Source organism: Jaculus jaculus, chromosome X (assembly GCF_020740685.1).
Source record: "Jaculus jaculus isolate mJacJac1 chromosome X, mJacJac1.mat.Y.cur, whole genome shotgun sequence".
Taxonomy (NCBI): Eukaryota; Metazoa; Chordata; class Mammalia; order Rodentia; family Dipodidae; genus Jaculus; species Jaculus jaculus.
Genome location: NC_059125.1, coordinates 152,359,690 through 152,372,453, shown reverse-complemented (window position 1 = coordinate 152,372,453; position 12,764 = coordinate 152,359,690). Strand labels below are relative to the sequence as shown.

Sequence of the window (12,764 nt, the reverse complement as noted above, 5' to 3'; positions counted from 1 at the left end):
CTACCTGTAGCAAGAAGTTAGGCCAGGACCGAAGCCCGAGCTCCACCCCAGCTGGACCACTGCTTCCCACCTGCACGTGGAATGTGTGCTAGCCCCATTTGCTTTCCTTCTGTTTTGTTTTGTTTTCCCAGACAGGTATCATGTAGGTCAGGCTGGTCTCAAACTCACTGTGTAGCTGAGGCTGGCCTTGAATTCCTGAGCCTCCCATCTCTACCTCCCAAGACCTGAGATTGCAAGTGTGCATTAATATATCTAGTTTTTAAGATTATGAATATATGCCCAGGGCAGAAAACCTAAAAACTGAGCAATACAGAGAAGTGAGAAATTAGGATGCTCACAGATAGGCAATACAAGCTTTGGAGCTCCCCCCATGTCATCAAGGGAACAGGGATCCCAGGAGCTGAGCAACACCCCACTGTCCATCCTTATGCCCTCAGATGCTCATTGGCATCAGCTTTTGACTAAAATACCTATACGTGGTACTGCACATACAGCTTTGCCTATATTTCCCATAGTGTTGTCCATATACTTGGTTGCATGTTATTTTTAAATTTTTATTTATTTATTTGAGAGGGAAGAAAGAGGTAAGGAAAGGGAGAAAGAATGGGTGTTCCAGGGCCTCTAGTCTCAAGTGCCACCTTGTGCATCTGGCTTTCCATGGGTACTGGGGAATCAAACCTGGGTCCTTTGGCTTTGCAGGCAAGCAAGCACCTTAAGCACTAAACCATCTCTCTAGCCTGGTAGTTATTTTTATTTGTAGTTGTAAGTGCTTCAGGGAATGAGTCCAGGGAAAAAAAATCCAAAACACTAACTTATGTATGGATAGCATCTGATCATCTCCTCAAGTCCAAAAGCAAAAATGCACATTCAGGCAAAGCCACAAGTGATCACTGAGACTCAAGACTGAGCCCCTGTGCTATGACAGCACCCTTTTACCCTGGCAGGAAGAGCCAACAAAGTAAAAATAAACGTTTTTTATTGTGTCCACGAAAACAAAGTCAGGGTATCCTTTGGCTATTCCCCCCCCCAAAAAAAGTTGACAATAAGGCATGCACGACAACAACAACAGCCATGTTCTCCTCTAAAGGAGTGAGGTCTTGCCCTCCTGGGCCCTAAAGGTCAGAGGCAAGCAGGCTAGGAGGAGGTTCCAGAGGAGGGCATACCTGGGCCTCCCCAGCTGTGGAGGGCCAGAGTCTGCTGCCTCCTGGGCAGGACAAGGTGGGATGCAAGCACTGCCTTGGGCTAGGCCCTGCATCCCCTACACAGAACACACAGAAAACTCCCCACCCACCCACCCCCAGCAAACACTGCTAAGGCAATCAGCCACAACTCCCCAAGAAGATCTGGCTCTGAAGCCAGTACTCTCAGGGATCCATCCAGAAGGGGTTGCCTTCTTCAGCCTGCATGGAGTAGTAAACAAAGAGCAGAAAAGCAGCAAAGACCAGGAAAAGCAGCAGCTGGCCCCAGAGTGGGACCTGGCGATCCTGGCCCAGACCAGCAACAGGTGTCTGCTTTTCTGGCCGGATGGCACGGCGAGTGAGCCACGAAGAGGGAGAAGATGAAGAGGACACAGAAGAAGTAGAGGATGTAGGATAATAGGGCAAGCCCAGGGAGCTCCTGGAGACATTGGAGATGGGGCGGAAGTGGGCGATGCTCTGGTAGGTACTGTCTCTGCCATACATAGGGCGTTCCCTGTGACAAAAGAAGGGAGCAGATGGGCAGGAGAGTCTGGGCCAGAACCTGCCCCATCCCTACCCCTTCCCATTACTCACCTATCTTTGCCCTCCTCTTCAGAAGAAGAGAAAAGAGTGTCATCACGCACCTGCAGGAGTGTTGGGGTTAGAGACCGGCTTGCAGGATCAGCAGCATGGACCTGCCATATCCTTTTTTACAAATGTCCCTGGACAGCTCATTCTGACCACACCTTAAAGGTCACACCCTTGTCTCCTCCAGAACCATTCTGGGTTCTTAGCTTTTTTCTTTTTAATATATTTTACTTATTTGATAGCAAGAAAGAGGCAAAGAAAGAGAAAAAGAGGGAGAGAATGGGCATGCCTGGGCCTCCAGCCACTGCAAATGACCTCCAGATGCATGCACCACCTTGTGCACCTGGCTTACATGGGTCCTGGAGAATCAAACTGGGATCCTTTGGCTTTGCAGGCAAATGCCGTAACTGCTAAGCCATCTCTTCAGCCCTCTTGGCCTTTTTTTTATGTGGGGCCTTACCATTTAGTGACTGTTCCAACTGCCTCTGTGCCATCACCCTTCTTTCTGCCCTAGGCTTCTGAGAAAAACCACATGCTGTAATCAAAATTTTCTTTTTGTGGGTGCTGGGGATGGAACCATGGGCAAATGCTCATTTCCACCGAAGTACATATCCACACTCTAAATGTTTGTTTGTAAAACATTGTTTTTATTTGTGTATTTGGATGTATGGCACACCAGGGCCTCTTGCTACTGCGATCGAAAGCCAAACACTTGCACCACTGTTTTATGTCTCACTCACATGGTGCATGGCTTAGGAATTAACCCTGAGGAAGGCAGACATTGCAAGCAAGCATCTTCCCAGGCCCCCTGAATCTAATTGTCTTGGTGGCCCCAAAAACTGTATGCTGACTCTAATCCTCCCTGGAGGCCCAGGAACCACCCTTTGCATCCAGTAAGCTCCCTGCATTTATCTAACCCTGGCTAGGATCCACTCAGGCTGCATCCAAGATGTGCCTGCAAACCAGCTCACCTGATGATGGAAGGTGTCAGCATCTGACAGTGAAGTCACTGGCTGGCGGAAACCTTTGGACATGCCCACAGACTCTGGCTCTCCATAAGTCCTGGTGGTCAAGTAACTCTCTTCATAGTAGTCATCATTATAACCTTGGAAGGGGGGGTGCAGTGGTAAACTGGGAAGTAGTGCTCCCCACTTGGCCCAATGGCCGAAGCCTGGGGGAGGGGGAGCTATACCAGTATTTTTCTTCTGAGAAAGGGCCACCGGGAACTAGGAACAAGGGTTGAGGTTTCAGGTTCTCTCTGTACCAGAGTCCCTGATGACGGAGGGGTTAAAGGTGTCCGGGTCCCCACCCACATTTGCCTTACCCTTGGTCTGGTAAAGTAAGGCATCTTCTTTCTTGGGGAGATCGTACATATCTGAGTCCACGGATGCTGAATCCAAGTCTGAATTCAGGGTGTGTGGGGGGAGGGAGCGTAGAAAGAATCATTTGCCCACCGGACTTCCTTCCCTTCTCCCCAGTGACCCCACCACACGCTCACGACCCCAGTCTCCCAAGTCCTGTGTCGGGCGCAGGCGGGGAGCCTCACCTGAAAAGCGATAGAATGAAGAGGACGAGTTGGGGGGCGACAGCCTCCGCCTCTGGGTCTCGTATTCGAAGATTTTCTTCTCGTAGAGTTTGCGAGTGGAGCCTGGCCAGACACAGGATGCAAGGCGGTCAGGGGTGCGGGGCGGGGGGGTGAGCACCTCCAGAGCGCCAGGGACCGCGTGGAGGGAGCCCAGGGACGGACGGGATCGGGAGGGAGCCCAGGGCGGAGCGCGGGAAAGCGGGTGTCGGGAAGGGTTCTGCGCGTCGCCAGCCGCCGCGTACCCACGACGGGCCCGTGAGGGATGTTGTACTGGCGCAGCACTGCGGCCAGCTCGGTGTCCGAGAGAACCGCGTAGTCGTCCATGGCAGACGCGGTCGGCACCGGAAGATGGTACTGAAGGCCGCGGGAGGCCGGGACTTGGACACACAGGCCCAGCAAGTGCTGCCCTCCGAGCGCGGCTGAGGCAGCGCCAGCGCCTCGGGAGCGGCCGCGCCTGCGTCACCCACGCGTCACGCTCGCGTGGGCTGCGCAGTGTGCGCGCGCCGCGCAGGGCGGAGCCAAGTCTCCAGAACAGCCGGTGTAGACCGGTCTGGCGGTGGGAAAGGGTGGGGCTGGAGAGCTGAGAAGTCACGCTCGTGTGGGATTGGCTGGAGGAGGAAGAGGAGCCGGGCCTTCTGAGAGCCTGAGAGGCGCTATGCGTCCAGCTAGGAGAGCTGAGGAGGGCTGCTGTGGAGGCGGGGAGAAGGCAGACAGCCCTCGCGCGTGCGTTTGTGTTAGACAGCGAGAGGGCGGGAAGTACTAGACCTAAGCCGGCAGAAACCAGCCTGGAATTGGCAGCCGCTGGTATCCAGTACTTGGAGATCTCCTTGTCACTTTGCTTTGCTCCCCCTGACTCCCAGGGCTTTAAGGGTCCCTGGCTGCACTGTGATCAGCAGCCATGAGAAGGACCCATCTTGCGAGCAAAGGAACCCTCTTAGTGCGCCAGCCTCTGCTGGGAGCTCTTTGTGTTCGCTAAGCCAGGGAAGCGCTGGCCTAGCAGGGCAGGCACCCTGACGCGGCCACCCGCAGACTCACGGCCCACCCCACCCCGCCCACAACGCTCTCCCTCCCCCCACCCCCAAGTGTGCATGGCCCTGGCCTGCGCCCACCAGTTCCCACAGCCTTCCTCCCTGCCCCTTTATTCCATCCGGGAGGAAATGGGGCACTGGGCCACAGCACTCCAGGACCAAGCAGCCTTCCAAGGGCCCTGCGCGTGCCAACCTGCACGAGTAGAGGGCACGCGCCCGCCGTGTGATGCGTGCAGACAGACTGCGTGAGCCTGTCTAACCCACCATTCTGTCATTCTATCCACCTGGGGATCTGAAAGGGCTTCTCCTGGAAAAATGACCCAGAGCCCAGCGTCACCCAAGAGGTAGCCAGTGGGATGTAGAGGGAATTGCTTCCCAGGCCCAGAGAAACCTGCTCAAGGGGATTCCCATAAGGCTTCGTGGGCTCTGAGTACTTGGGTCTGAGCGGGATTCATGTTCATTGGCAAATTTGGAGGGGCTGGGAGGCAGAGGTAGGAGGATCGCCGTGAGTTCAAGGCCACCCTGAGATTACATAGTGAATTCCAGGTCAGTCTAGCGTCACTCAGGAGGCAGACAGCAGGATGCAGAAGGTGGAGGTAAACCTTGAGAATCTGCCAAGGCTTGTTGATTATCCTGCACTGGGCCTTGATCAGAAAATGATTGATTGAGACAATGACAGTCACATGCTACAGAGTCAGTTGATGTGGTTTGAGGCTAAGTAAGGTGCCCCTTGTTGAACAGAACCAGAACTAGGGGGACATGCAGAGAAGGTCCCGGGATGCCTGGACTCTTAGATGATGACTGGTGACAGTCCTGGTCTGGTCTGATGAGGGTCACGGGCCAATTCCCTATGGAAGTTTAAAGGAGGCAATGGTGAGGAGGTGGTGCCTGTTTTGACCACATACAAAGGCCTTGATGAAGAAGAGTTGTTGGCTGACTTTTAAAGGCAGACCTTGTTCTGTCCCCAGAAATGTGGATGTGTGTGGGTCCCTGAAGACACCCATAAGTAAGAAATAGGAGAGCCCTGGACAGGAACTTGCTTGTCCCCGTATGTGCATGTTTGTGTGGATTGTGATCCATTCAGTATCTGCCTCATGATTTTTTTTTTTGTTTGAAAACTCAGATTCCCCAGCACCCACCCCAGCCCCACCCCACCAAGCCTTCTGCAGTGCTGGCCCCTCTCCCAGACGCTTGTGTGTACAGAATGACTGCTCAGTCCTCCCCCATGCCACCCCTCCCCATACAGATTCAAGCTGCTTCCTTATGAGGTCAAGGAATTCTAGGTTTGCCTTCTCCCTAAGGAGCACCCTCTGCACCTGCCTCAACACTCTGCCTTCAACACTTCCTGTTGCCCACTATAAGGTTCCATCACAAATGACACCAAGAAGCCAAAATCTGGTGGTCTTTTTGTACCCACCATGTGGGTCTCTGGAGTTCAAGTCTAGCCCTGTTGCAGTACAGCTCCATCCTAAATTACTAGAAGTCAGGTGAGCCCTTGACCAGAGGAGCTAAGAGGTCCCTCCCATCATAATAAGGAGGAATCAAGATCCCAGAGTGGGGAGGGGGCTTTTGCAGTAGCCCTAAGTACAGCACTTCATTCATGGAAACATCTCTCCTTCCAGTTGGTACCTGGTCCTCTGGGTGTTGATCTGGCCTGGCCTCACATCTCCCAGGAAGGAGTCATCAGAGGAACTAGAAGAGTGTGTACAGGGCATTCTGCGGGTCTCTGGAGAGTTCTTTCTGGGAAGGAGTAGACATTGGCAGGTGTAGTTAGTGGGGGAAGAGGTTGGAAACAAGTGGATTAGAAATCAAGAATAAGCAAATTGCCAGGTATGGAAATAATGGCCATAATCCCAGCACATGGAAGCTAAGGCAGGAGGAGTGCCAGTAGATTAATGCCAGCCTGGGCTACAGAGTGAGATAATCTGAAAAAAAAAAGAGCCAGGCATGGTGGGGCACCCCTTTAATCCCAGCACTCAGGAGGCAAAGGTAGGAGGGTCACTGAGTTTGAGGACAGCCTGAGACTTCACTGAATTCTAGGCCCACTTCTTGGATTAGAGCGAGACCCTACATTGAACAACCAAAAAAAAAAAAAGAAGAAGAAAGAAAAAAGAAAGAAAGGAAGGAAGGAGGAGGAAGGAAATGAAGAAGGAGAAAGTAGCTGGCTGTGGTGGCACACACATTTAATCCCAGCACTTGGGAGGCAGAAGTAGGAGGATTGCTGTGAGTTCAAGGCCAGCCTGGGCTAGAGTAAAACCCTGCCTTGAAATAAGATGGGAAAAAAAATTTTTTTTTGTTTTTTTTTTTGTTTTTTTGAGGTAGGGTCTCACTCTGGTCCAGGCTGACCTGGAATTAACTCTGTAGTCTCAGGGTGGCCTTGAACTCATGGCGATCCTCCTACCTCTGCCTCCCGAGTGCTGGGATTAAAGTCGTGCGCCACCACGCCCGGCTTTTTTTTCTTTTTAAGGATGGAGAATGACTTCTAGCCAGTATTTTATAGAACTTGTATTCTCAGCAAGACTGAAAATTTTAAGGAGCTAAACTTGGTGGAGCATGCCTTTAATCCCAGCACTCAGGAGGCAGAGGTAGAAGGATCACTGTGAGTTGGAGGCCACCCTGAGACTACATAGTTTAATTCCAGGTCAGCCTGAACTAGAGTAAGACCCTACCTCAAAAAAAAAAAAAAAGTTCAAGTCCTGCCTAAGCTACAGAGTGAGTTCAAGGCTACTCTGGATAACAGTGAGATCCTATTTGAAAAAAAAAAAAAGGAAAAATAACCCAGTTCTGGTGCACACCTTTAATCCCAACACTCAGGAGGCAGAGGTGGGGGGTAACTGTTGAGTTTGAGGCTAGCCTGAGCTACAGAGTGAGTTTCAGGTCAGCAAAAAGAGCTGAGGATGTAGCCTAGCTCTGTAGTACAGTACTTAGCTAGCATACATGAGACCTTAGATTCCATCCCCAAGGCCGCAAATGTTCTAAGGAAAGGTCTAATTGCTTATCGGCCTTTTGGCTAAGATCAAGTGTAGGAAAAGTCTATATGAAAGTATTTCTTCAACACAAGAAAACATCTTTAACATATCTTCATGAGGGAGGTAGTTGATACTATACAAATCTTCATAAAATCTAATAGATTGCAGCCGGGCATGGTGGCACATGCCTTTAATCCCAGCACTTGGGAGGTAGTGGTAGGAGGATCACTGTGAGTTTGAGGCCACTGTGAGAATACATCGTGAATTCCAGGTTGGCCTGAGCTACGATGAAACCCTACCTTGAAAAACTTTTTAAAAAATCTAATAGATCTGAAAGCTGAGGTAAGGACTTCTTGTGCTCACACACGTACACCAAAAGGAAGGAAACTAGTGCAAAGAGTTCAAATGCAGTGAGGGTCCTGAAACTTAGCCACATAGTCATCATCTCTTCCATCTGCCTGTGGGTAGGTGGGTTTCCCTCTTGGAAGAACAGTCTTGGTCATGACCTTCAGCATAGCCACCTCAACACGAAGCTGAAATCAGGCTCTAGTCTAGCAAATTAAAGTTTGTTGTTGTTTTTTCCGAGATAGGTTTTCACTGTAGCTCAGGCTGACCTGGAATTCACTATGTAGTCTCAGGGTGGCCTCAAACTCACAGTGATCCTCCTACCTCTGCCTCTCGAGTGCTGGGATTAAAGGCGTGCGCCACCATGTCCGGCTTTAGTCTAGCAAACTAAGATAAACTACTGGCTTCCCAGTGGGGGTCTTTCACCAACAAGTACAGAGGGAGATCCTAGCACCACTGAGAGGCTTCCATGATGAGCCAAGGTGTGCAATGTCACTGCCTATAACCCCAGCACTTGGGAGGCTGAAGTAGGATTATTATAAATTTGAGGACAGTCTGGGCTACAGAGTGACTTCCAGGTCAGCTTGGGCTAGAGTGAGTACGGTGAGACCCTGTTTACACACACACGCCAGGTGTGATACTGTAGACCTATTATCATACTAGCAAAGGCAAAGACAGGACTGCTCCAAGTTCAAGGCCAGTCTGGCTTACATAGCAAGTTTCAAGCCAGCTAGGGTGACATGGAAAGACCCTGTCTCAACCTTCCTCTAGACAAAAAAAAAAAAAAAAAAAAAAAAAATCAGAGTACACTGGTACATTGTGGATGGCAAGGGGAATTTCATTTTGTGAAATGTTTCAGTTGTGTGGGTTTTCTACTGGCTCATATTGGGGATGGCCCGTAAAAATGTCAAAATGGCACTTTCATGTGACCTTCCCCTAGGAAGTGACATTTGAGCTGAATCTGAAGCTACCAAGAAACGGACATATAGAAGAGGAAGAGAGCCTGGAAGGGTCAGGGTATGGCTGTGTATGCCAGGTTCATAGGCACTTGGCTCTTTGACTACACTCTACTGCACACGTCCAAGCTTTGGGACTGCATCTGATTCCACGCAGAATATAATGTATCTCTGCTGACTGCTTCCAGGCCAAGACTTGTATCTAGAAGGTGCCAAATCAATGGCAGCCAGGGAGCTTGTTCACTACAGGACTCTGGGGCTTGTAGCCCACCCTACTGGGGTCTTGTGTATGGCAAGTGCTAAGTGAATACTTGCAATTGTCTGACGCCTCTCATTCCAGGGCAGGATATGACCTATGTGGCCAACCCAGGCTTGGGCAAACACAAAAGGACATGATTGTGAGTGGTTTCCAGAAAGAAGTAGCCTTGGAGCTGTGCCCTTCCAGCTCAGCAACACCTGGCTCCTTTAAACTCAACTATCCAGCCTCTTTGAGGTTGGGCCTAGACATAGACCTTGCAGACCCTGCACTGAAGGTGAGCCCCTCTCCCTTGAAGCCTGGCATACCTCACAGAGTGATGAGCTCATCCTGGGGGGCGGCGTCGCCAGGCGGCTGGGGCACTCGGCTCATGGCGCGCCCCCGCACCCCCTCCCCGCCCCCGGCTCTTGGGCGATTTTACCAATTAAGGCTTTCTTGCCGGGCCGGGCCGGGCGTGGGGCGGGTGTGGGGCGGGGATGCGGCCAACAAGAAGGAGGGCGGCCGCGGCCCATTCGCGTGGAGGCGCGCGGCGCGCAGCGGACGCCAGCGGAGCCCTGAGGCGTCCGGCGCGGGCGCGGGCGCGGAGAGCCGGGCGCCACCCCGCGGTTGCGGTTGCAGGAACAGCAGGTGAGGGCTCCGTGGCCAGCTCCACGCCGGATGGTGGGTGCATTGTTAGTGGGCCGGGAAGAGCGGTCGCGAAAGTGGGCGGAGAAGCTGGAGGATGCAGATGGCCGGGCAGCATATCCACCAGATCCAGGCCCTGTGCAGCTTGGGTGTGTGGGCTCCCACTCCAGGCATCTTTGGAGTGGCTGTCCAGAGGCCGTCTTTCATAGCTTACCCACAAACTCTTGTCTGTGCCTAGGAATCTGGGACGACCCCGTCCATGGGGCTCCGTGAGAGAGGGACTAGTATCTATGAGTGCTTGACAGGAGGTGGATACTCATGAACTGGCTCTTGCAGGCCTGTTTGGGAAGGAAAGATCTTTGAGATTATTACCTGAGTGGGATGAGTGCAATGGCTAATTGGAACACTTTGCAGTCATTGCAAAGTGGAATGAAAGCGAAATGGTGGGTCCACTGCTGGTAGCAGCTGCTCTGGGCACATAGGAGCTGATTCTGGGGCTGCCTTATCCATAGAGGCTGTAGCGGGGGTCCAGCTGGATTTCCTCGCTGAGTCTTGGGCCCTGTTTCAGGTTGGCTCTGAATGGTATGTTTACTGTCCGACAGAAAGTAAGCACCAGTATTCCCAGATCCCGGTACTGCTCAGGGGCCAGGAAAAGTAGGTGAAGTTCACTGGAGGAGCCACGTATGTAGCTCCAGGCTCCACGGTCTAGGTGAGAGCTCAGGAAATGAGTGCCCTCACCTGTCACTTCTGGACTTGCCTTAGCGGGCCAGGTCTCGCTTCATTGATTCGCCGCTTCCTTCTCTTGTGGCGCCCCCTGGCTACACCGGGCTAGAAAAAGCTCTTCAAGGATCCCAGGGTACAGTTGGTGGGCTTGAGGCTATGGTTCCCTGTGGGAGGGCCTCGCCTGGGGTCTGAGGGTTGGGGGTGGGGAGGTGGGCGGGGTGTGTCTAACATCCAAGAATCTACTCCAAATAAGGGAAAATATGAAAGAGCTGGATTTTGGCTTCCTAGGGCTGCTCTCTCTGGGTCTTTGGTCTGGGGCGACATCTAGTGGTGGTACTGTGTCCTCCTAAGTATAAGAACCCTCCATACGCACGTACATGCTTTCTTTTCCCTAAACAGCCTAAATATAGGGCTGGAAGCTGAGACCCCCAAGTTCTGTCCTGTCTGCTGGAGTTATCTGATGGCCAGATACTGTGATCATCTCCTTGTTCTCTGAACATTAATGAACCCAGGTGATTCAGACAGATGGTGTTTAGTGGAGAACCACTTCTTGATGCAATTCCATCTCTGGGAACTTGATTTCCATTAGGTCGGGTGCGGGGGTGAGAAGAATAGCTGTAAGTCTGTTTTGAATGACACCTGGTAGGGTAGTATCTGCATGGGTTCTCTTTCATAATTATCGCTGTCAGTTCCACGCCCAGCTTTCACTCTAGCTCCTCACTCTAGCCCATTTGGTGTAGGTGCATATGAAAACAGGAGAGGGGAGAGTATACACAAGGTGGGCCTCACTACTGGAAAATGCCATTTGGCCCTTATAGGAATCTCCAAAGAGAACATGGTGAGAGGCAGAGGTGATGCCCTTTGTGATCACAACCCCACCACAGCAATGTAGACACCCCAGACCACAGGAGAATCAACCATATTTGGGCATGACCCAAGCTTGCATCCTTCTGCTACTGATCTTTGGAAGATTATTAGCGTTGAGTAGTATGGGTAGGAGCCTGCCTTTCTGGGGGAAAAAGAACATTCTGGAGAGGGATGGTACAGAGGACTGAGAGGAAGGGGGTCTACCATGGGAGAGAAGCCATAGGTAGACTGAAATCACTTGACTGAAGAGGGTGACAGTGAATGTTCCCTACAGTCTTCTTGTCCCCGTGCCTTTGCTAGTCTGTGTCTTAGTATAACGTGCTCTACCCCGTCCCAGAATGATCTACCAGAAAACTTTCAGTGAATAGCTTCAAACTACTCTAGGTACACAATCCAGGCTCCTTCATCAGGGGCTTCTCCCTCCCCCGATCCCCCGGCCCCCTCCACATTTTTTTTTCCCAGGTAGGGTCTCGATCTAGCCCAGACTGACCTGGAATTCACTATGTAATCTCAGGGTGGCCTTGAACTCACGGCGATCCTCCTACCTCTGCCTCCCAGCCCCTCCAAATTTGCCAATGAACATGAATCCCGCTCAGACCCAAGTACTCAGAGCCCACGAAGCCTTATGGGAATCCCCTTGAGCAGGTTTCTCTGGGCCTGGGAAACAATTCCCTCTACATCCCACTGGCTACCTCTTGGGTGACGCTGGGCTCTGGGTCATTTTTCCAGGAGAAGCCCTTTCAGATCCCCAGGTGGATAGAATGACAGAATGGTGGGTTAGACAGGCTCACGCAGTCTGTCTGCACGCATCACACGGCGGGCGCGTGCCCTCTACTCGTGCAGGTTGGCACGCGCAGGTCCCTTGGAAGGCTGCTTGGTCCTGGAGTGCTGTGGCCCAGTGCCCCATTTCCTCCCGGATGGAATAAAGGGGCAGGGAGGAAGGCTGTGGGAACTGGTGGGCGCAGGCCAGGGCCATGCACACTTGGGGGTGGGGGGAGGGAGAGCGTTGTGGGCGGGGTGGGGTGGGCCGTGAGTCTGCGGGTGGCCGCGTCAGGGTGCCTGCCCTGCTAGGCCAGCGCTTCCCTGGCTTAGCGAACACAAAGAGCTCCCAGCAGTGGCTGGCGCACTAAGAGGGTTCCTTTGCTCGCAAGATGAGTCCTTCTCATGGCTGCTGACCGGCGCATGGCTGGGGAGAAGGGGAATGATGGAGGATGGGGTGCCGGCTTAGGGTGGAGCCCAAGTGACTCAGGGACCCCATTCACCCCATCCCCCACAGGGGCCTTGGGGAAAGAAAGTCCCTTGTAAGGGTGTGCCGGGTGCTGAGCAATCATGAGCCCAAACTGCTCAGCTTTCTCTCGCTGTGGGATGTTTCCTATAGTGATGATGCAGGACATGGGAGCCTCTTTACCCTCTTTGAGGCCCAAAGACCCTCCCCGAAACCAGGGAGCTGGGTCGTATTGGCGGGAGCAGGGGTCTTTGTAGGGGCATTCCAACGGGCGGGGCGAGGTGGGACGGGCGCGGCCCTGAAGCCCCACCCAAACGCCCCGCCCCAAAGAAACCCTGCCTCTGACTCCGCCTTCCACCCGCATTTAAAGGGCTCGCTCTTTCCGCAGCGCAACCTCTGTTCTGTGCCTCGTCTCTCACG

The 12,764-nt window shown here is 52.6% G+C and overlaps 1 protein-coding gene across 1 annotated transcript; it reads right to left on the bottom strand.

The window, feature by feature from the left end:
• Positions 1-1,292: 1,292 nt before the first annotated feature.
• On the bottom strand, positions 1,293-3,807 carry Emd (emerin). The gene is made up of 6 exons (XM_004672109.2): positions 3,594-3,807; positions 3,313-3,414; positions 3,091-3,168; positions 2,738-2,871; positions 1,773-1,822; positions 1,293-1,692 (listed from the first exon to the last, which is right to left on the bottom strand). Exons 1-6 carry the CDS (start codon positions 3,673-3,675, stop codon positions 1,365-1,367), a joined length of 774 nt encoding a protein of 257 aa, XP_004672166.1. The 5' UTR covers positions 3,676-3,807; the 3' UTR covers positions 1,293-1,364.
• Positions 3,808-12,764: the final 8,957 nt, after the last annotated feature.